This window comes from Benincasa hispida, unplaced genomic scaffold (assembly GCF_027475165.1).
Source record: "Benincasa hispida cultivar pf3 unplaced genomic scaffold, pf3_genome.v1.1 HicScf810, whole genome shotgun sequence".
Taxonomy (NCBI): Eukaryota; Viridiplantae; Streptophyta; class Magnoliopsida; order Cucurbitales; family Cucurbitaceae; genus Benincasa; species Benincasa hispida.
Window position 1 is genome coordinate 4,632 of NW_028326944.1, and position 21,536 is coordinate 26,167.

The 21,536-nt window shown below is 35.1% G+C and overlaps 1 protein-coding gene across 7 annotated transcripts; it reads right to left on the bottom strand.

Annotated features, from left to right (window-relative positions):
- Positions 1-6,463: 6,463 nt before the first annotated feature.
- Positions 6,464-21,474, bottom strand: LOC150029921 (phosphatidylinositol 4-phosphate 5-kinase 8-like). Of its 7 annotated transcripts, XR_016527258.1 has the most exons (5): positions 20,797-21,474; positions 15,891-16,026; positions 14,689-15,771; positions 8,448-8,755; positions 6,497-6,635 (listed from the first exon to the last, which is right to left on the bottom strand). XR_016527258.1 is itself a non-coding variant. In XM_090310260.1 (4 exons), the coding sequence occupies exons 2-4, from the start codon at positions 15,905-15,907 to the stop codon at positions 6,464-6,466; spliced, it is 1,272 nt and encodes a 423-aa protein (XP_090166386.1). In that variant the 5' UTR covers positions 15,908-16,026; positions 20,797-21,473. The 7 variants fall into 7 exon arrangements, 6 of the variants coding, with proteins under 6 accessions (XP_090166386.1, XP_090166388.1, XP_090166387.1 ...); XM_090310260.1 differs by lacking the exon at positions 8,448-8,755 and having other exon boundaries at positions 6,464-6,635; positions 20,797-21,473; XM_090310262.1 differs by lacking the exons at positions 8,448-8,755; positions 20,797-21,474 and adding an exon at positions 20,022-20,146 and having other exon boundaries at positions 6,464-6,635.
- Positions 21,475-21,536: the final 62 nt, after the last annotated feature.

A 21,536-nucleotide genomic window follows, 5' to 3' on the forward strand; every position in this document is an offset into this window, starting at 1 on the left:
ACTGTTACAAAATCTGAAGGGAGATGGCCCCCATTCAAAACAACCGGCTTCAAGAACGATTGGAAAATGGTCTGAACATGTTCTTGCCATTCTTACTACTCTAGTATTTGCAAAGATATCATCCCAAGTATTTGATACCAAAAATCTATCAAGAAGTGAAGAAGAAGCTGGAGGACCATCTCTTGACCAAGTAAATTGGCCATTTCCAAGGGGGATTTCCAATAATTTTGCTGAATCAATAAATTTATTAAACTTCTTCATCCCTTTTGTTAATCTCCCTGTTGGATTTCTTTCTTGAATCCTTCTATTTTCAGTTATGTTACAAGAGCAAATTCATGAAATCCTTAAATGGTCACCCATCAATTTGTCATCTAATAATTCTTGTATTTCTATGACACAAACAAATATTTATCCTCGAGTCTTTTCTTGTAGTGTAATTCTTCTCCATGAATTATTGATTCCGAAGCTTCAGATCACATGACCCGTTCTTTTTTTATTCCAATTCCCCATCATATTGCAATGAAAAATTAGAATTTTTTATGGTAGTTTTTCTTCAATAGCAGGAAAAAAACCATTAAATTGATTGAAAATATTGCTCTATAGTCTATCTTACATGTTCCAAAATTAGCTTGTAATCATTTATCAGTTTCTAAACTCCCTAGAAATTCTAACTATTGTATTATTTTCTTTGAATCTCACTGTACTTTTCAGGAATCAGAGAAGATGATTGGAAATGCTAGGATGCTTGATGGCCTCTATTACTTTGATAAAGGTTCTTTTAGCAATAAAATAACTCAGGGTTTAAGTAGTATAAGTCCTCTTTCTGTTAAAGAATAAATAATACTATGGTATCGTAAGCTATGCCATCCTAGTTTTTCTTATCTTAAATACTTATTTCCAAATTTATTTAAGGGAATTGATTGTTCCTCCTTTGATTGTGAAAGTTGCATTTTGGCAAAAAAAATCATCGATCCACATATCTTTCAAAACCTTAAAAAGCATCAAAACCTTTTTATTTAATTTATAGCAATGTTTGGGGTCCTAAAATTACAACTCATAGTGGAAAAAGATGGTTTGTTACTTTTATTGATGATCATACTCGTTTATCTTGAGTTTACTTAATTGGGGAAAAAAATCTGAGGTGAAAGACATTTTTAACCATTTTTACAGTATGATTGAGACATAGTTTCAAACAAAAATTTGTATTTTACACTCTAATCATGGAACTTGACATTTCAATGAATTTTTGGTGCATTTTTTAAAGAAAATGAATTGTTCATCAGTCTACATGCCGGGATACTCAACAGAATGGGATTGCTAAAAGAAAAAATAAGCATTTACTTGAAGTAGCTTGTGCTATAATGTTTTCAGTGCATGTTCCAAAATATCTACGGGGAAACCCATTCTCACAACCATCTACCTAACAAATAGAATGCCTATTAAGACCTTGAATTTTAGATCTCCCATCGGTGTTTTTCCAACATCCCGAATATATTCTAAATTATATCTTAAAGTTTTTGATCGTACTGCCTATGTTCACATACCTAGTCACTTTCAGCCCAAACTTGATCATAGGGCTGTTAAATGCATTTTCTTAGGTTACTCGTCATGTAAAAAAGGTTATAAATGTTTTGATCCTCAGACAAAAAAACTTTTTGTAAGTATGGATGCGTCTTTTTTAAAAAATCAACCCTATTTTACCCAAAATTCTCTTCAGGGGGAGAGATCAAATTTGGAAGATAATTTTTGAGATGTTTTTGTTCCTCTGTCTAATCCTATAATGCCAAATGTAAAAACTTCTCAATCAAAGGGAGAAATACTACAAAATGATCATATTGGTCAAATTCCTAAGTTTAAGTTTTATACTAGAAGAAACTTCAATCAAAGGAACCAAGACCAAATAGTTTATCCTTCACAGAGCCATTCTGAGACTCCGAAGAATGAAACTGGTAGTCCTTCTTCTTCTTCTCCCACTCCTACTTCTACAATTCAAAACACTCTATCAATCATGTTTGATCCCGATGTTCCAGTAGCTATTAGAAAAGGTGTTCGCAGTTGTACCAAATATCCTATTGCAAACTTCATGTCATATCAGAAATTGTGAAATAGTTATAGAGCCTTCATATCTAGGATAGATGACTTGTTTTTTTCCAAGGAAAATAAAAGAGGTGTTAAAAGATATAAATTGGAAATTAACTATTATGGAGGGGATGAATGCTCTAAAACAAAATGGAAATTGGGAAATAGTAGAATTGCACAAAAATACAAAACTAATGGGTTGTAAATGGATGTTTACCATAAAATATCATGGAGATGGTCGTACTGAGAGATACAAGACAAGACTGGTAGCTAAAGGATTTACTCAGACATATGCCAAAATTAACTTTATTAGAGTTCTTTTGTCTGTTGTAGTTAATTCAGCTTGGCCACTTTATCAACTTAACGTGAAAAATGCTTTTCTGAATGGTGATCTCAAGGAAGTGGTATTTATGAGCTTGCCACCAAGTTTTGAAAATGAACTCGGATGTAGTAAAATTTGCAAATTAAAGAAATCTCTTCATGGTCTTAAACAGTTTCCAAGAGCTTGGTTTGAGCGTTTGGGAAAGGTTGTCCAACTATGGATTTCTTCAGAGTCAAGTAGATCATACTATATTTTTATAAACACTTGGAGAATAATAAAATTTCATTTTTGATTGTCTATGTAGATGATATTATTCTTACAAGTGATGATGAAGCAGGTTTACCGAATCTTAAGAAAAAACTTGCATGTGAATTTCAAATCAAGGATTTGGGAACATTGAAATATTTCCTAAGAATGGATTTTGCAAGATCGAAGAAGGGTATCTCTGTTAATCAAAGCATGTATGTTCTTGACTAACTTAAAGAAACAGGCTTACTTGGTTGCAAGATTGCGGAAACCCCTACTGAACCAAATCTAAAGCCACAATTAGCAAAAGTTGAAGAAATAAAGGATAAGGAACGCTATCAGAGACTTGTTGGAAGATTGGTTTATCTACCTCATAAACGTCCTGATATTGCATATACCATGAACATGGTTAGTCAATTTATGCATGCTCCTAGATCAACTCATTTTGAAGCTACCTATAGAATTTTGAGGTATTTGAAATGGTCACTTGAAAAAGGTATTTTATTCAAAAGCCATAATCACTTCCAAATAGAAGTTTATACAGATGCAAATTGGGCAGAAAGTGTTACAGATAGAAGATCTACTTTTGGTTATTGTTCCTTCATTTGAGGAAATTGGTTACTTTGAGAAGTAAAAAACAGAATGTGGTGGCTAGAAGTAGAGTTTAGAGCTTTAGCTCATGGAATTAGTGAGGGCATATGGATCAAAAGGATTCTTGAAGAATTGAAGATTTTCTTGACTACACCTATACGGATTTATAGTGACAATAAAGTAGCCATCTCTATTGCTCATAATCCAGTTCTTCATGATAGAACAAAACATATAGAGGTTGATAAGCATTTTATTAAGGTGAAGATTGAAGCAAGAACGATATGTATTCCTTATCTTCCTATATCATAGCAAATTGATGATGTACTAACTAAAGATCTTCCAAAGGAACAATTTGATAGATTGATCGACAAACTGGCTATGGAAGATATCTTCAAACCAGCTTGAGGGGGAGTGCTGGAATTTCTACGTGTATAAATATCAATTGTTAAATTTTTTCTTTTAGTGACTTTATTATTTTCCATAATTGTAAGAGGTCTTTCTTCTACATGAGAAGACCTAAGTTTGCATATAGGGAATAAGAGAAAATATAATCATTCTCCCAAATTTAGATGGTATCAGACCAAGTGGTCCAGGGAGGTTATATGTTCAAACTCCTACAACGTTATTTCCTCCTCAAATTAATATTATTTCCACTTGTTTGACTCATCTTCATGTTTCAAACTCACAAGTGGGGAGTGTTAGATAATATAATTAATTACGCCTTTACCCATCAACTTAAACTTTTGGGTCAATCGGTGGTTTAAGAAACCTTACTAGTGAAAGCTCCTTTATTGATATGGTCATCATTCTTGTTTGAGTTTGTTCTGTCTTGGGAAGTAGATGGCTTGTTGTATTCAAGATTTCCTTTCTTGGAGGAAAATTGTTGCTTCCTACCTTTTTTGATATGTCCTTGCAAGTTTTATTTCCTTTTCTTCTTCAATCTTGGTAGCCAAAGAAATAGCATCAGCAAGATAAGCTAAAGGATGTAAATTACTACCTTTTTTATGTCTTCACTCAGTCCAAAGACAAACCTTGCAATTTGTTGATGCTCATTTTCTGGTAAATTATTTCTTGCGACTGATCGATGAAACTCCACAGTGTAATCTGCAATAAATCGGTCTCCCTGTTGGCACTTCTGGTACTTACTGTATAGAACGTGCTGATAATTCATAGGGAGGAACCTCTTCATTAATCTCAACATTTTAGGCCAACTTCGAATGGGAGGTTTACCATAATACCTTCTATTATTCACGATTTGTTACCAAGCTAACACCCACTTTGAAGTTTGTAGGCAACCAATCTGACTTTCTTTCCCTCAGCAGTGTTAGTGTATGCAAAGAAATTCTCCACGTTTTCCAATGAAAAAAATTTTCAATGCCCATTCGACCATTAAATACTGGAAGGGCCATTTTTATTTTATAATCGAGTTGTTCTTAGACTTCATCGTCTCCCCATTGTCTTCTTGGAATTCTAGACCAAAGTTCTTGGTTAAGTCCTTCCTCTTCTTTGAAAGAATCAGTCATCAACCATAAAACATGGTAAAGGAAGATCATTTAATCTTTCTGTTAGACCCCCAATCATCAACATACAAGAGGAGGGGTAAAAAAGAAATATTGCCTAGGTTGAAAAAGAATATTTGGATGATAGTGGTGCATATCCATGAAGGGCTGATAACCGTCTGGATAAGGGAGGGAGAGGGGACCACTTTTCTGGTTTTAAATAGCAGGGCAATGTGAGGGGAGGAGGCAAGAAGATTTTGGTGATTGTCTGAAGAAGCTTCAGCAAGAGGAGAGAAGGCAGCCCTCTCGAATAGGCTGGTTACTATCTTGTTCTTAGAATTTTCCTTGTTATTATTCTCGTTCTTAAAGCTTCTGTTCTGTACTTTTTCCCAGAGTGTCATAAATAATATCATAGTAGTATCTTGCTCTGTTTTCTGGGAATTCTGCTTTGTTGGGTATTCTTTTACTTTGTTTGCAGCGACCGGGTACCTAACACTTTCTTGCCTTCTATCTTGGACAATCTCCTCTTGAACATTGGCTCTTCTATTGGCTCGGATTCTTGGATTTACTTGGTTAGTTGCTGTGAAGGTTGTGAATTGTTGAGTGAGTTGTTCTATTCCCCCAGCGAGGGTGGAAACATTATTGTTTATATCTACAATTGCCAGTTCAACATCTTGTAGTCGACATTTTAATGTGGTGACAGCTTCTGCGACCATGATTCTGGAATGGAAAAGATCCAATTTGAAAATAATTTTTTAGCCTTTGATCGAGAGCTTTGATACCACTTGATGCACACAAGTGAAAACAACATCTTGTAATCGACATTTTAATGTGGTGACAGCTTCTGCGACCATGATTCTAGAATGGAAAAGATCCAATTTGAAATTAATTTTTCAGCCTTTGATCGAGAGCTTTGATACCACTTGATGCACACAACTGAAAATAGTACCTCAAACTTCATTAAATGATGAAGAAGCGTTACAAATGAAGGCTCTTATATAAGGAACCAGCCGGCCTAACTGACTAAAGAGGGAACCAGTTGAACAAGTAACTGGTTTTAAAACTGAAACAAAAGAAGATTACAAGCAAAGACTAAATAACTAAATAACAAGAATATGTTCTCTTTTCATTTCATCATTGAAAAGCCGTGTTTCCTTTTCAAAAAGAAAAAACAAAATCTTTGAAGATCAAAATCCTCTAGAAAAGAAACTACAACAAAGGAGAACAAACGTAGTATTTATAGAAATAAACAATAAAACCAAAGGATTAGGAGGTGCACCCAGACATCTCAACTAGGTTAACACTTCCATAGCGCTCTTAAAATTTGGTGGGTAGTCGAAGGAAATTGAAATGATGGTATGTCATTCAAATACAACATCGAGACAACTAGGAAGTTAGAAAAAGAGTAAGAATAACATCATCGTGTTATTGTTGGTTTAGCAATCAGGACCATAACCAAAGGTTTATGGGGATGTTTGGGCTAAGGAGTTGGGAAGTGTGGAGTTGTGAACTCCACTCCTTGTTTGGTCCAAGGAGTTTGTGGGTCCCACCACTAAAAAAAAAAATCAGTTTTATGTCTTATTAATTCTTTACACTGTGGACCTCAAAAGTTTACAACTTTCCAAAGTTCACAACTCCACTTTTTGCCCCAAACACCCTCTAAATACATAAATTTTTATTGCAATATTATAAATAAATAATTGAATGATGTGCAGTAGATCATTAGCTACCTGAAGACCATAGGACAATAGTCTTTCCAATGGAAGTCAATAGAATAGTGTGGAGGTGTAAACTGAGAACCCTTTCTAGGAAAGTACATCACTATTCTAGCCCGTTTTCCAAAATCAGAAGCTCGAACTTCACGCATAGGAACTGGTGTAATCTTACCAACAGTGTACCTGAAAACTTCAAATAGAGTAATTAGTAACCATTATTATCTAATTCAGTTTAGATATCTCGTGAACAGGCCTAAAAACAAACTCCAGACAACCTTTAGGAAGCATTATTTTCTGGTCTTTAGTTGGCATTTGTTTTCTTATAGGAAAAACATTAATCCCTTAATTTGGGAAACAATTATTTGAATAGCAAAATATTTCAAATAGAATTACCTATAACTTCTTCTCAGGGACTGTTAATACAAACCATTATATTATAACTCAGATAGCTCAAATGAAATTCTCTCGAGAATCGAGATGTTTTTTTTTTTTTTTTATTTTAAAGGAAACATATTTTTCAATGAATTCATGAAAAAGGCTAATTGGTAACTTCAATATCATCACAAGCAAATAAGATAAGTGGCATTGGCAATAAGTGGCGTTGGCAGATTGAAGATAAATAATCGTAACACCCTGCATTTTCATATACAATTATTTACTGTCATATTTGGAATACTTTCGTTCAATCTATGTAATTATGTCTTTATGATATAAAGTATTCAATTGTCATTACCATATTTTATTTTGGGATGTGATGAGGGTGATTCTAGTTCTAGTTCTTGTTATTTCATTGTATCATTCAGCATTAATCTCTTTTCATTTCATCAATGAAAAATGTTGTTTCCATTTCAAAAAAAAAATTATTTACGTCATATTTATTTTCACCAAATTATCTAAGTAAGTTGGATTAATTGGACTAAATGGAATGGTTGGTTGAAGTTAATTTTGTATTTGACTAGGTTATCTGTATTGTTGTTTGAAATCTAATTTGGGTAAATTTGGGCATGCTTGGTTGGTAATTCGAATTTTCTTTTCTATTTTCAGATTCACTGATTTCGGAAAATGTGTGTGGTAGACAACCCGGATTCTATTTCTGAAAATTGATTTCAGATTCTATGATCCAAACCGTGCAAATTCTAAAAATAACATTTCTATGTTTTCATTGTAGGTAGATTTTAAATTTTAAGTTTTAAAATGCAAAATTATATTAAAAAAGATAAAAACATTTAGAAATACAATATGTCATGTTATAAAGTCAACTCCTTTTTAAAAAATTAAAATATGTATTATGTAATGTATTACAAAATAATAATTATACAAAAATTTTAACATAAAACATGTTCATATAATATTACAAAACAATAATTATAAAAAAATGGAAATCTTCATTCTAGTCTTCGAAGACCATAGATCAATATATCTCGAACTTGGAAATCTGTGGATTCGTTTGCTCCATTCTCCTTAAGATATGGTACAAGAATCCTTTTTTGGCATCATCTTTGGGTTGGTTCAGAGGTTTTAAAATATAAATTTGCTCGACTTTTTTAACTCTCCCCTTTACTGAATGGGGCTGTTAGTGATTTTTGGGAAGCTTCTTGTTCAGCTTGGTAAATAGTCTGTACGAGACTTTTAAAAGAAATTTGGTTTGTAAGTAACCAACATATTTTTCATGACAAGTCCCTTCCTTCGTTTAATCGTTATGAGATTGCTCGAGTCAAAGCTTCTTCATGGTGCTCTCTTTCCAAATTATTTGCTGAATACTCTATTTGTCGTGATTTATTAAAGTTAGAATAGTCTTGTAATTATCTTTTTTGGTTTTATCTTATCTTTTATTTCCTAATTACTTAAAGATTTGGTTTTGGATAGATTTTTTACTTATACTATTAGGTCTTATTCCCTTTATAAATATGGGAATTTATTAGTCAGTGTAATTCAATAAAAAGAGAGAAAAAGTTTCATGGTATCACAGCCAACCCTAGCCTTAGCACAGCTCACCATTTCCGGCGAAATTTTCTGATCGTCGTGGCCGTTGTGGGTTCATCTCGCAATGGGTGGGTTGTCTTCATCCTCATGAGTTCTTCTCGCAAATCACCGTCGAAGTTCCGCTCGAATCTCTCTGAGTTTGGGTCAATTCCTCATGGGTTTAGTCCACCATCGCCGCTCGTGGGTTTTGTTCCTCGTAGAATTTGTTTCATAAGTCTCCCTCTCACCGTCGCTGCTCATGAGTTTGGTTTGTCCCCACCGGCTCACATCTCCCTCTCGCCTATGGTCATCGAGTCTCATCCACCGCCGCTCGACATTCGCTGCTTGCCATCGGGAGTTATTATTATTTTTTTTTTTTTTGGTTTTTTGGTTTTTTTCCTTCCAAGAATCCAATTACAGTGATAGTAGATGGGATTATTTTTCTTCAGCAATAATAGTTGGTTCCCCTTGCTTTTCCAACATGACTCGAAGAATTCTATTATTTCTTCTTAATTTTGTACAAAGATAGAATCCTAATTTAAAGAGAGAGACATAACTATAATATGAAATAAACTAACGGTAATAGGAAATATAAGGGAATAAATATACGAGGAAAAAATGATAAATACAAGGAAGAAATTCCTTTTTCTATATTCAACATGACTAATCCATCAAAATCAATGGAAATTATTTCCAATGAATCTTCATCACATACCTTAATCACAAGTCACAAATTGAATGGCCACAATTACATTCAATGGTCACAATCGCTTAAGATGTTCATATGTAGTAAGGGAGGATGACTCTCTCCAGTGAGAACAAGTCGCCCAAAAAAATTGATCCAGAATTCAAAGTGGAAAGTGACAACATCATGGTCATGTAGATGACGAATGAGATAAGTGAAAATTCTCTTATATGAAAGAGTACATGAGATTTGGGACATTGTCAAGGAGACCTTTTTGAGCAAAGAGAACACTTCAGGTTTATTTCGAATTGAATCAATTCCTCATGATTTTCGCCAAGGTCATCAATCTGTTACTCAATATTTTACTAATCTCTCTCGTCATTGGCAACACTTTGATTTATTTAAAGTTTACACATGGAAGTGTACTAGTGATGCTACTCACTATAAGGAAACTCTTGAGAAAAAGAGGACCTACAAATTCCTCCTTTGCCTTAAACAATAATTTGGATGAAGTTTGAGGGAGAATAATAGGAATTATGCCACTACCAGGTCTTCGCGAAACCTTCTTAGAAGTTAGGCGAGAAGAAAGTAGGAAGAGTTTAATGATGGGTAAATTAGAATCAATTCCTACAATTGTGGATGCTTCTGCACTCGATGCCCGTAGTTTTAATCCAACAGTGCCAAGTGACAATAAGCAAAAAGAGAGAGACCATGGTGTGAACATTGTAGAAAAGTGAGTCATATAAAAGACACATGTTGGAAACTCCACAAAAAACCATTGACAAGAAACCATGGCATCGTAATGATCGTGAGAGTCGGGGACTCGAGCGTATGTGGCTAATGTAGCCTCTAATAATTCTGTTACTTCAAAATCGACTCCTTTTAGCAAAGAACAAATTGAAGCAATGCAAAAGATCATTGGTCACTCAAAATACAAGGAGCAGGATTGGTTGCTCAAAAAGTCATGCCTACTGCTCTAACTAGTAAAGAAGGGATGCAACGTTGGATCGTAGACACTAGAGCCTCCTATCATATGACAGGAAACAAATCCCTATTCCAAAATTACCAAGCTAATACATCAAATTCATATGTGAAAATTGTTGATGGTTCATATTCCAAAGTAGCTAGGACAGGTTCAATCGAAGTTACTTTAAATTTATATCTCAATTATGTTTTACATGTGCCAAACTTAGATTGCAACTTACTCTTAATAAGTAAATTGACACATGATCGATCTTGTGTGACTAAATTTTATTCAAACTCATGTATTTTTCAGGATTTGGAATCGGGGAAGACAATTGGCAGTGTTGACCTATGTTCCAGACTCTATCTTCTCGACTATGATCTAGGCCCATTAGCATTTGAAGACGAGTCTTCATTGTTATATTCTTTTATTTCTAGTAGTCTGTTTTCTTCTTGTGTCAATAAGGATAGAGAAATGATGTTATTACATTATCAGTCGGGTCATCCAAATTTTTTATCTCTCTAAAATATTTCGGAAGTTTTTTCATAATAAAATCCTGCATTATTCAATTGTGAGATTTTTCAAATTGTCAGACATACTAGGAACCCTTATCCTCCTATTGCTTACAAACCTTCAAGTCCTCTTTCATTGATTCATAGTTATGTATGGGGTCCTTTGAAAATAAAAGAATATCTCTGGGACTCGATGGTTTGTTTTCTTTATTGATGATCATGCACGGTTACTTGGGTCTTTCTTATGAAAGAAAAATCTGAAGTTTATAATCATTTCAAACAGTTTCATAATATGATCAAAAATCACTATCAAACAAAAATCTGTCCTCAAAACAGGCAATGCAAAAGAGTTTTTTAGTTCATATCTTGGAGAGTACCTACCAAATCAAGGAATTCTCCACCTCAACTCTTATGTTGATACTCAACAAAATGGGATAGCTTAATGCAAGAATCGACATCTTCTTGAAGTCACTTGATGCTTGATGTTCTCTATTCACGTTCCTAAATTCTATTCGAGAGAAGTTATTCCACTCCTCGTCAAGTCTTCTTTCTATCCTTTCCTCATCTTCGTGCTCAGTCTTTGATTTGATTCCTAAAGTCTTTGGGTGTAGTGCATTCGTTCACATCCATTCCCAACATTGTAGTAAGTTGGATCCTTGAGCCCATAAATGCATATCTTGGGGTACTACCCACTCAACGAGGTTACAAATGCTTTTCATTACAAAAATTGAGTATATGATACCATGGATGTCACCTTCTTTGAAGACGTCCCATTTTATTCCAAAATCATCAGGGGGTGAACATGCATGACAATCAACTTCAATCACGGATATCTTTACTTAAGACTGAACCTGAATCTGAATCAGTCACTTCATTAAATCCTATCCATCCCCATCCTCCCACTTCTTCAAGTATACCTATGTCTCCTTTAGAAACAAATCCAAATATCATTGTCCCAACAAATGCTATTAAAAAACTGCTCACTTTCATAAGAAGAAACAAACAAGCAGAGAGGACAGATTCTGGAGCACGTCAACTCTCCCAAACGTCTAAACCAACATCTACTTCCAATGAACAATGCATAAGTGAGGACAAAGGTGGGCTGGAAATTATAAATCAAGAGGTTAACGATTTAGACTTTCCAATTGCTGGAAGGAAAGGAGTCAGGAGTCGTACCATACATCCTATTGGGAAATATGTGTCTTATAATGAATTATCATAATCATATCGAGCATTTGTTTCTACTATTGATGTTCAGGTACCAACTAATATTCATGAAGCACTCATGCATCCTGGTTGGAGAAAAGCAGTTCAAGATGAGATTGAAGCACTTGAAAAAAATGGTACATGGATAGTGACAGATCTACTTAATGGGAAACTAACTGTTGGATGTAAGTGGAGTTTTAAAGTAAAGTATAAGGCTAAGGCTGATGGGAATATTGAGAGATTGAAGGCTAGACTTGTTGCCAGAGGATTTACTCGGTCTTATGGTATTGACTACCAAGAAACATTTGCACCTATTGCTAAACTTAACACCATAAGAATTATCTTGAGCAACTAATCTTGATTGGGGTCTTCAACAGTTAGAAATTAAGAATGCTTGCTTGAATGGTGACTTGGAAGAAGAAGTATACATGGATGTTCCTCTAGATGAGAAGAGAAATTTGGTATAACAAAGGTTTGCAAGCTAAAAGAATCTCTTTATGGACTTGAGCAATGCTTGGTTCAGTAGATTTGCTTCCTTTGTTCTTAGTCCTGGGTATTCACAATGTTAGACAAACCATACTCTGTTCGTCAAAAGAAGATCTGAAAATCTACTTGCCCTCTTGATATTATATGTTGATGTTATAATTCTCTCTGGAAATGATGAATCAAAATTACAAAACTTGAAAAGACACTTGGCTAAAAAATTTGAAGTCAAGGATCTAGCCATCTAGGAAATCTAAAATATTTTCTAGGTATGGAGGTTGCTCGATCAAAACAAGGTATAGTTGTACCTGAAAGGAAGAATGTGTTAGATCTACTAAAAGAAACTGGCATGTTAGGATGCAACCCAGCAGACTCTCCTATGTATCCACAAAAGAAACTTGGGCTCAATCTTGAGAGCACGCCTCTAGTTAGGGGGAGATACCAATGTCTTGTAGGGCGTCTTATCTCTCTTTCTCATACTCATCCAAATATTGGATTTACTGTTAGTATGATTAGTCAATTTATGCATAATCCTAATATATACCAAAGCTGTATATCGAATTCTTAGATCTAAAGATGACTTCTGGAGAAGGGCTATTTTTTTAAAAAAACTGATGAACCATTGAAGTATATTCTGATGCACATTGGGCAAGGAACATCTCAAATAGAAGGTCTACCTCTGGTTATTGCTCTTTTGTATGGATCAATCTTGTTACATGGAAAAGTAAAAAGCAGCCTGTAGTTGCAAGAAGTAGTGCAGAAGCTGAATTTAGAACACTTGCTCAGGGCATGTGTGAAGGCCATATGGATCAAAAGAGTCCTAAGTGAGTTAGGAAAAGATTATTCCTCACCAATACAAATGATGTGTGACAATCAAGCTGCATAAGTATCGCAAAGAATCTAGTTCACCATGATAGGACAAAACATGTTGAAATTGCTCCACATTTCATCTCAAAGAAAGTCAACGATGAAGTTGTTCATCTCAACTATGTGCCTACTAAGCAATAGATTGCAGATATTCTCAACAAACATTTATCAAGACCTAACTTTGAAGATTTGAATAGCAAGTTGCGTTTGTATAATATATACAACCCACCTTGAGGGGGAGTATTGTAATTTATTAAGTTAGGATAGTCTTGTAGTTATCTTTTTCGGTTTTATCTCATCTTTTATTTACTAATTATTTAAAGATTTGGTTTAGGATAGATTTTTTTCTTATACTATTAGGTCTTATTACCTTGCATAAATATGTGAATTTATTAGTCAGTGTAATTCAATAAAAAGAGAGGAAAAGTTTCACTATTCAAGATATTAGTTTAAATTGGAGGGTGTTTTTCTCCTTAGATATGTTTGTTTTTTTATTATATTGTTGGTCTATTTATGTCATTGTAATTTCATTTGTTGCTGAGATTACTTTTGTTTTATATCTTATATCTTGTACTTTGAGTACTAGACTCGTTTCATTATTTCAATGAAAAGTCTTGGAGAAGGCTTTTACTTTCACAACATAGTACTTTGTTTTGTTGTTTTGTCTACGCTCTGATTTGGCTCATGTTCATTGTTTTCAATATCTTGTCTCTTTTCATTAATTTAATGAAATGTTGGGTTTCCTTGTCAAAAAGAAAATGTAATGTAAGTTTCAATGAAGGCTTGAATATGAAGTCATTTTTTTCAATAGAGAGCTGGAGAATTTCGTGCTCCGCACTGAGAAACTGGACTTGATTCACCTTCAAGGGGGAGTAACTGCATTATTTGGAAGAGGGAAACGAGCAGAATTTTTCATCAACGTCGGACTTTCTTTACTTGATGAGAATATTCCTAGAAGACTGACTGATATAAACTAGAGAGGCCATTTGGAAGCGGAAGATCTCTAAGAAAGTGAATTTTTTTCCTTTGGCCACTAATGTATAGAAGCCTTCAAATTATAGGCTGTCCCCTTTAAGTTCTTCGTGAATTTCCATTATCAATTTCTAATCAGAGAAAGTCTTTTTTTCTTCCTAGCATCACAAAAAGAAAAATCATCATATAATCATTTACAAATTGCAAGCAACTCTTACTGTTATGATTCAAATTTCTAGATTTCTCATTCTTTTCAATAGGAATTAAGATACTCATCATCAGCAAAAGAAAAAAAGAACGCTGCGTTACATAATCATGTGGATCATTTCTTGTCAAATACAATTTAAAGGAATGTGTGTGATAGTTATAGTATACATCAAAGTGTTACTTGTGCTACTACTAAAATTTTGTACTAGCATATCTACAGCATTTAGTTTATCTAGGTATCCTTTCAAACTAAACTATTTCTACTTCCATTGCTTAAAAAAATCATATTAATGCAAATGTGAGGCAGCCTGTGGTCCAGTTTAGAGACATATGATGTAACAAATTACGCCTATACTTTCAAAAAATTAACAGATTTACCTTATACCAAGTTGCAAGTTAAGCATTAAATAGTAGCTCCGATGATTTTCAAAGAAGTTAACACATGACACCCTCGCTGCTTCTTTCACAGTAGTTTTCTTTTGTTCCATACTTTTGTGCAATAGTTCTTCATAGTCCTTAACCCTCTCTTGTATCAAAACTCCTTGAATGTACTCCCTCTCATAAACCACTCTATCATTATATGGTACATTATTTTGACCTTGATCAGAAGCATGGGACATCACACAAGAATCATCATCAGCTGATGCTTCTTGAGTAGGATAACTTGAGCCCCAATTCACATCCATCGATGTAGGCCAATTTGATAGTCCTCCAGCACTTGAAATTCCAGTGACGGAAATCTTCTCTGACAAACTGTGCTTAAGGCCATGCCTTGGAGCCTTTTCTTTCTCTAAATTTAGTGAGAGCGTACGAGATACAAAACCTTTTCCATCAATATCATAACCAAGAAAGTTATGCCACTTCTCCATGGATGGTGGTTTGCTACCAGCTGGATAAAATGTCCCTTTTCCATCCTTGAGGCCCCTACTCCATGATCCAAAGTAATATGCACCATCAGCAAAATAATAGACTCCAGATCCATGTCGAAGACCATTCAGCCAAAAGCCAATGAAATGATCGCCATTTACCCATTTCATAATCCCTTTACCACACATTTGCCCACCTTTCCAGTTCCCAATATAAGAATTTCCAGAACTCCAGAAGTATCTACCACAACCTTCAGGTATCCCTTCTTTCCAAGAACCATCATAAATGTCTAAATTAGCATATAGCTTTCGTCCAATCCCATGGTGAATATTCATCCTCCAAGCTCCATTATAGATAGACCCATCAGAATAGTGGAAGGTGCCAAAACCATGAAGATAACCACCCGAGATATCACCCTCATATGTTGCTCCTGATGGCCACATAATCTTTCCCTTACCTGTCATTTTTCCATCTTTCCAATCACCCTCATAAATTGTTCCTTCAAACCACGTGTACTTTCCCTTCCCATGTGGCAAACTATCTTTGAAACTGCCAAAATATACATCTCCATTTGAGAGCACATTCTCGGTAAGCCTGAAAAGAATAAATGCTCTTCAAATATGTTGACTAAAAAGACCATGTGTGCAGGTGCATGACAGTGTTGAAAGGTACAGAAGGAGAAGAAAGTTTCACTCAGTTAAAGATGAAATTACCCTTGGATATCTTCCATGAGCACAGGTCACGTTCTCGTAACCGTGACATCCATGACTTCCATCTAGGTTCTTAAAAACAATTGTTTTCCCCAACGTTGACCACCCATATGAGATTATATCATCCACTTGGGCAGCTCTAGAATAAATAGAACATCATCACAAATGAAGGCAAGAAATACCTCAAAAATGTAAAATACAGCAACCAAATGATAACAGTTACATTCACCATCTCAAGGGTTTTTTGGGTGTATAATTAACAATTTGCTTCTTTCTCGATTTTTCTCGACTTCAACAATTTGTTTCTAAAAATTGCTTGTCGTAGACAAATGTTCTCAAATACTTTTGTTCTTAAGACTGTTTTTCGTAGATTTGCATTTAGTATATATTTGTCTTAATTATTATTTTAATTATGATTTGTTGTACTTTCCTTTTTAACTAATTTCCTTAGTTGGAATTTTTCTTGTATTATAATTACCCATTATTGGGTCCTTTTGAATAATAAGAAAAACCAATATTCTCCAAAAACTTCATGGTATCAGAGCAAAAATAAAACCTTAACCCTAGTCCAACCACCGTCATCGCCAGCGCTGCACAAACCCTAGCCGCCGTCATCAGATCTGCCACCACCTCCACAGAACCCATCGTCATCAAGTTGCAGTTACCACTGCTGGACATCCTAGCCATTGTTGCTGACCATACCAGAGTCGTTCGTCCACGCACTCCTAGGTCCGTGCACCCAGATCCGCGTACCCAATTCGTCTCATAACCCACTGTCATCGTTTTTCTTCAGCTTCGATTCATCTCGATCCCACGTCAGCGATCCATCATAGACAACGAGAAGCCTACGATCCGTTAAACCAAATCAGCCATTTGTTGGTTGGTCCTTGCCCAGATATGATCTCACATTCTCCGTGGGTTCTTTGCTCCTCAGATCATCATATGTGGACTCAATTTGCTCACTCTGCTTTTGTCGTTTAGAGATTCAATGGGTTCTTTGTCGTACGTTGTTTAGAGATCTCACGTCAGATGACCAAATTCAATCGCTATCATGTTCATATCGGGGCAGTGAAGGTTTTTCTTCACACATTCAGTTCAAGATTAGTTCAGGTTCAGCCAAATCGATTTGGTTCATCTAAGGCCAATTCTGTTCAGTCAAGCCTTTGTTTGGTTCATTTAAGCCCCACTTGGTTCAGACCAGTTGGTTTGGTTCAAATGAAATTGGTTCAGGCAGTTTAGTTCTGTTTTTTTTTTTTTCCAAATATGCTCGGGATGATAATGCGTTATTTGTGAGTATTCTTTGGTTTTTGTTCAAACTCATCAATTGAGCCACTCAATCTCAATTAATCAGTGTCTCACAACATGACAAAGCAAACTGTTACATCTATAACTTTTGCTCATCAGGACTTTGTCATGCCTTACTTCTCTATACAACACAATAAACAGAAATTATGGATTCTAGATTCTGGAGCGTCAGATCACATGACCCGAGACATCAGTATTTTCCCTCAGTTTAAATCACATCTTGGCCATTCCTCAGTCTGAATAATAGATGGTTCTCTCTCTGAGGTTATAGGAACAAGGTCGATAAAATTATGAAATGATCTTATACTTTCCAATGTTCTTTATGTTCCTAAATTGAGCTATAACTTGATGTCGATAAGCAAACTTACGAGTGACTTGAATTGTATATCTAAATTTTCTTCGAATTTGTGTGAATTTCAAGAGTTGGGTTCGGGAAAGGTGATTGGCATTGCTAAGTAGCAAGGTGGCCTCTATCGTTTTCAAGGAAAACATCATCCAAGTTCGTCTTTCAACCCCATGTGTGAGTCTTCTTCTAATTCTATTAGTTTCATTCCCGAGTCCTCTTCTTGTTCTACATCTTTGTCTGGTGAAAATCAAGTCATGTTATGGCATTTTCGTCTCGGTCACCCAAATTTTGTGTATCTTGAAAGGTTGTTTCCTCATCTGTTCATTAATAAAAAACAGAGTCACTTTCAGTGCGAAGTTTGTCAACTCTCTAAACATACCAGAAATCCTTATCCAAGTGTGCCTTACAAATCTTCGAAACATTTTGCATTGATCCACGGTGATATTTGGGGGCCTTCTAGAGTTAAAAAAAATATTTGGAGCACATTGGTTCATAACTTTTATTGATGACCACACTAGACTAACATGGACATATCTCATGAAGGACAAATCCGAAACATCCAGTATTTTTCAATCCTTTCACTCTATGATCTCCACTCAGTTTCAAAGTAATATTCAAGTCCTTAGAACAGATAATAATTCGAAACTATTTCAGTTCAACTCTTAGGTCATTTCTTTCATCTCATAGTATAGTTCACACTAGTTCATGTGTGGACACTCCTCAACAAAATGGGATTGCCAAAAGGAAAAATAGACACCTTGAGGTCGCTCATTCTCTTATGATTGCTAGTAATGTTCCTAATCTGTTTTAGGGAGAAGTCATTCTTACTGCAACTTTTCTCATAAATCGAATGCCTAGTCGAGTCCTCAAATTCCAATCTCCTCGAGATGTCTTCCTCCAATTCATTCCCAACTACAAAACTTTTCTTCACAATTACCCTTTCGAGTTTTTAGATGTTCCTCCTTTGTTCACAATCATTCTCCCCATCAATCTAAACTTGATCCAAAATCCATTAAGTGCATTTTTCTAGGTTATTCATCACATCAAAAGGGGCACAAATTCCCCAATTACTAGAAAAATGTAATGGATGTTACCTTCTTTGAAAACCAACCTTATTTCACCAAGTCTCAAATTCAAGGGGAGAATGTGCAAGAATTTGAGCCATGGGAAGTTCAGCCTACTTGTCCCCTACCTCTTACTCACATCATATCCGAAGTTTTAGCTCCTTCTCTGAATGAGCTACCTAATCCCGTGTCAATCCCACTTATTGCTTCTGAACTTGAAGTCTTACGAGTTTCTGAATCTGAACCTTTAATCCCACAAAGTCGAATTCCTATTGTTTACTCGAGAAAGAAAGGGGCTACCTTACAAGACTCTAACGGAAAGGTGTTAGAAGTTGTACTAGCCATCCAATTGAAAAATATGTGGCATATGGAAAATTAAATTCGTCGCAGTTGGACAATATTCAAATTCCACACAATATCCAAGATGAACTTAAGGATCCTAAGTGGAAAAAGGCTATAAGTGAGGAAATTAAAGCTCTTGAAAGTAATGGAACGTGGACTCTCACAACACTTCCTCTTGGAAAGAACCCTGTTGGGTGCAAATGGATTTTCACAATTAAATACAAGTTAGATGGCAGTGTTGAAAGATTCAAAGCAAACTTGTGGCTAAAAGCTTCACTCAATCATATGGTATCGATTATCAGGAGACTTTTGCTCCTGTTGCTAAATTAAACACTGTTCGTGTCCTTTTATCTTTAGTAGTAAATCAAGATTGGCCCCTTCATCAAGTTGATGTCAAAAATGTCGTTTTGAATGGTGATCTCGAAGAAAAGTTTATATGCAGGTTCCTCCTGGAATGGAAAATGAGTCTAACAAAGACTTGGTATGCAAGTTGAGAAAGTCTTTATGCAGATTAAAACAATCTCCTCGTGCTTGGTTTGATATATTTGCCAAAGTTCTGATTAAAAGTGGTTATCATCAATGTCAAGCTGATCATACTCTATATGTGAAATCTGCAAACAACAAAACCGCAATCCTGATTGTATATGTAGATGACATCATCATCACTAGAAATGATCTATGGGAGATCCTTAATTTGAAAAAGATGCTTGCAACTGAGTTTGAAATTAAAGACTTGGGAAGTTTGAGATATTTTTAAGGAATGGAGACAGTGAGATCTAAGGATGGCATTGTCATCTCTCAACGAAAATATATCTTAGACTTGCTAAAGGAGACCGGAAATCTGGGGTGTAGACCTGCTGAAACACCTATGGATCCAAATTTAGGCCAAGATCAAATTGAAGGGATTAGCCCAGTTGACAAGGGCATGTATCAAAGGCTTGTGGAAAAGTTAATTTACTTGTCACATACCAGACCAGACATATCATATTCTGTCAGCATTGTTAGTCAGCACATGAACAGTCCAAATGAACATCATCTTAAGGCCGTTAACAGGATTTTAAGATACTTGAAACATACTCCAAGTCATGGGCTATTTTGAAAAAGTCATCAAACAGAATGGTAGAACTTTATACTGATGCTACTTGGGCTGGAGAGCTAACTGATCGAAGATCTACATCTGGATATTGCTCTTATGTATGGGACAACTTAGTCACCTGGAGAAGCAAAAAACAGTCAATTGTAGCCAGAAGTAGTGTAGAGGCTGAATATCAAGCTTTAGCATTTGGAATTTTTTAAGGGATGTGGATTCAAAAGCTTTTGGAAGAACTAAGGATAGAAACTCAAAGTTTGTTCAAAATACACTGTGACAGTCAAGCAGTAATCAACATAGCAAAAAATCTCATCCATCATAACAGAACGAAACACATAGAGATAGATCAACATTTCATATCTGAGAAGGTCAACAAGAACATAGTGGAACTAAACTATGTTCCGTCCTGCCATCAAATTGTTGACATTCCCACCAAAGCTTTACTGAAGAGAAATTTTGATGAATTCAATTCCAAGCTTGGATTGTATTCTATATACAACCCAGCTTGAGAGGGAGTGTAGATTTGTGTTTAGTATATATTTGTCTTAATTATTATGTTAATTATGATTTGTTTACTTTCCTTTTTAATTAATTTCCTTAGTTGAAATTTCTCTTGTATTATAATTACCCATTATTGGGTCCTTTTGAATAATAAGAAAAACCAATATTCTCCAAAAACTTCATTTTTAAATATTATTCTCCCAGAAGTGATTGTATACATCAAAAACTGTTTTTGAATTTTAAAAGAGAATTGTTTTAAACCTGGCTTTCAAACTGGCTTTTAATCTCCACCACTACAGATTCCCCATTTGCCAAGAATAATGCACTACATAATTTGGAGAGATAGTAGCTGCATCTTGGTGCCACATCTTGGATCAGAAAAAGTAATTCATAATTCACATGCATAGCCCAGAGTTCTTAATAAAATAAGAGAAACAACAATATAACAAACAATTAGCAATGACAAAGTCCAAAGGAGATTTCCTCACATTTCCCGTTCCCAAACATATGCATGTTTGTGTAAGAAAAGTGAAGAAACTTTTAATCATCTATTTCTGCACTGTTATTTCAGTAGAAGGGTATGGGGGCACTTTGGTAGTTTGTCCATGTATTTAAGGATTGTATGGCCGTTTCCTTTGGCGGAGGAGGTTTGAAAGAAAAGGCCAATGTGCTTTGGAGCAATGTGACAAAGACTTTTTGTGGCTATTATGGAAGGAAAGGAATGCTAAAAAAATTTCAAATAAGTGTTAGTCATTTGTTTATTTTGTCATCTTGTACAGTTTACAGCCTCCAGTTGGAGTAGCTTTCACAAGCTTTTTTGTAACTACACCATTTACACTATTAACCTAGATTAAACGCCCTTTTGCACCTTGGTTAGGGGAGGGGACATCTTATTTCTTCGCCCTCTAGGTTGTTTCCTTGTTCTTTTGAGGAATGAAGTCTTTTCTCGTTTCTTATCAAAAAATTACAAAAAAAGATATTTAAAATAAATAGAACAGCAG

Coding starts and splice junctions, on each gene's coding strand:
- LOC150029921 (XM_090310260.1), bottom strand. Junction 6,636..14,688: donor AACTTGCAACTTGGTATAAG/GTAAATCTGTTA, acceptor TGAAGTTTTCAG/GTACACTGTTGGTAAGATTA.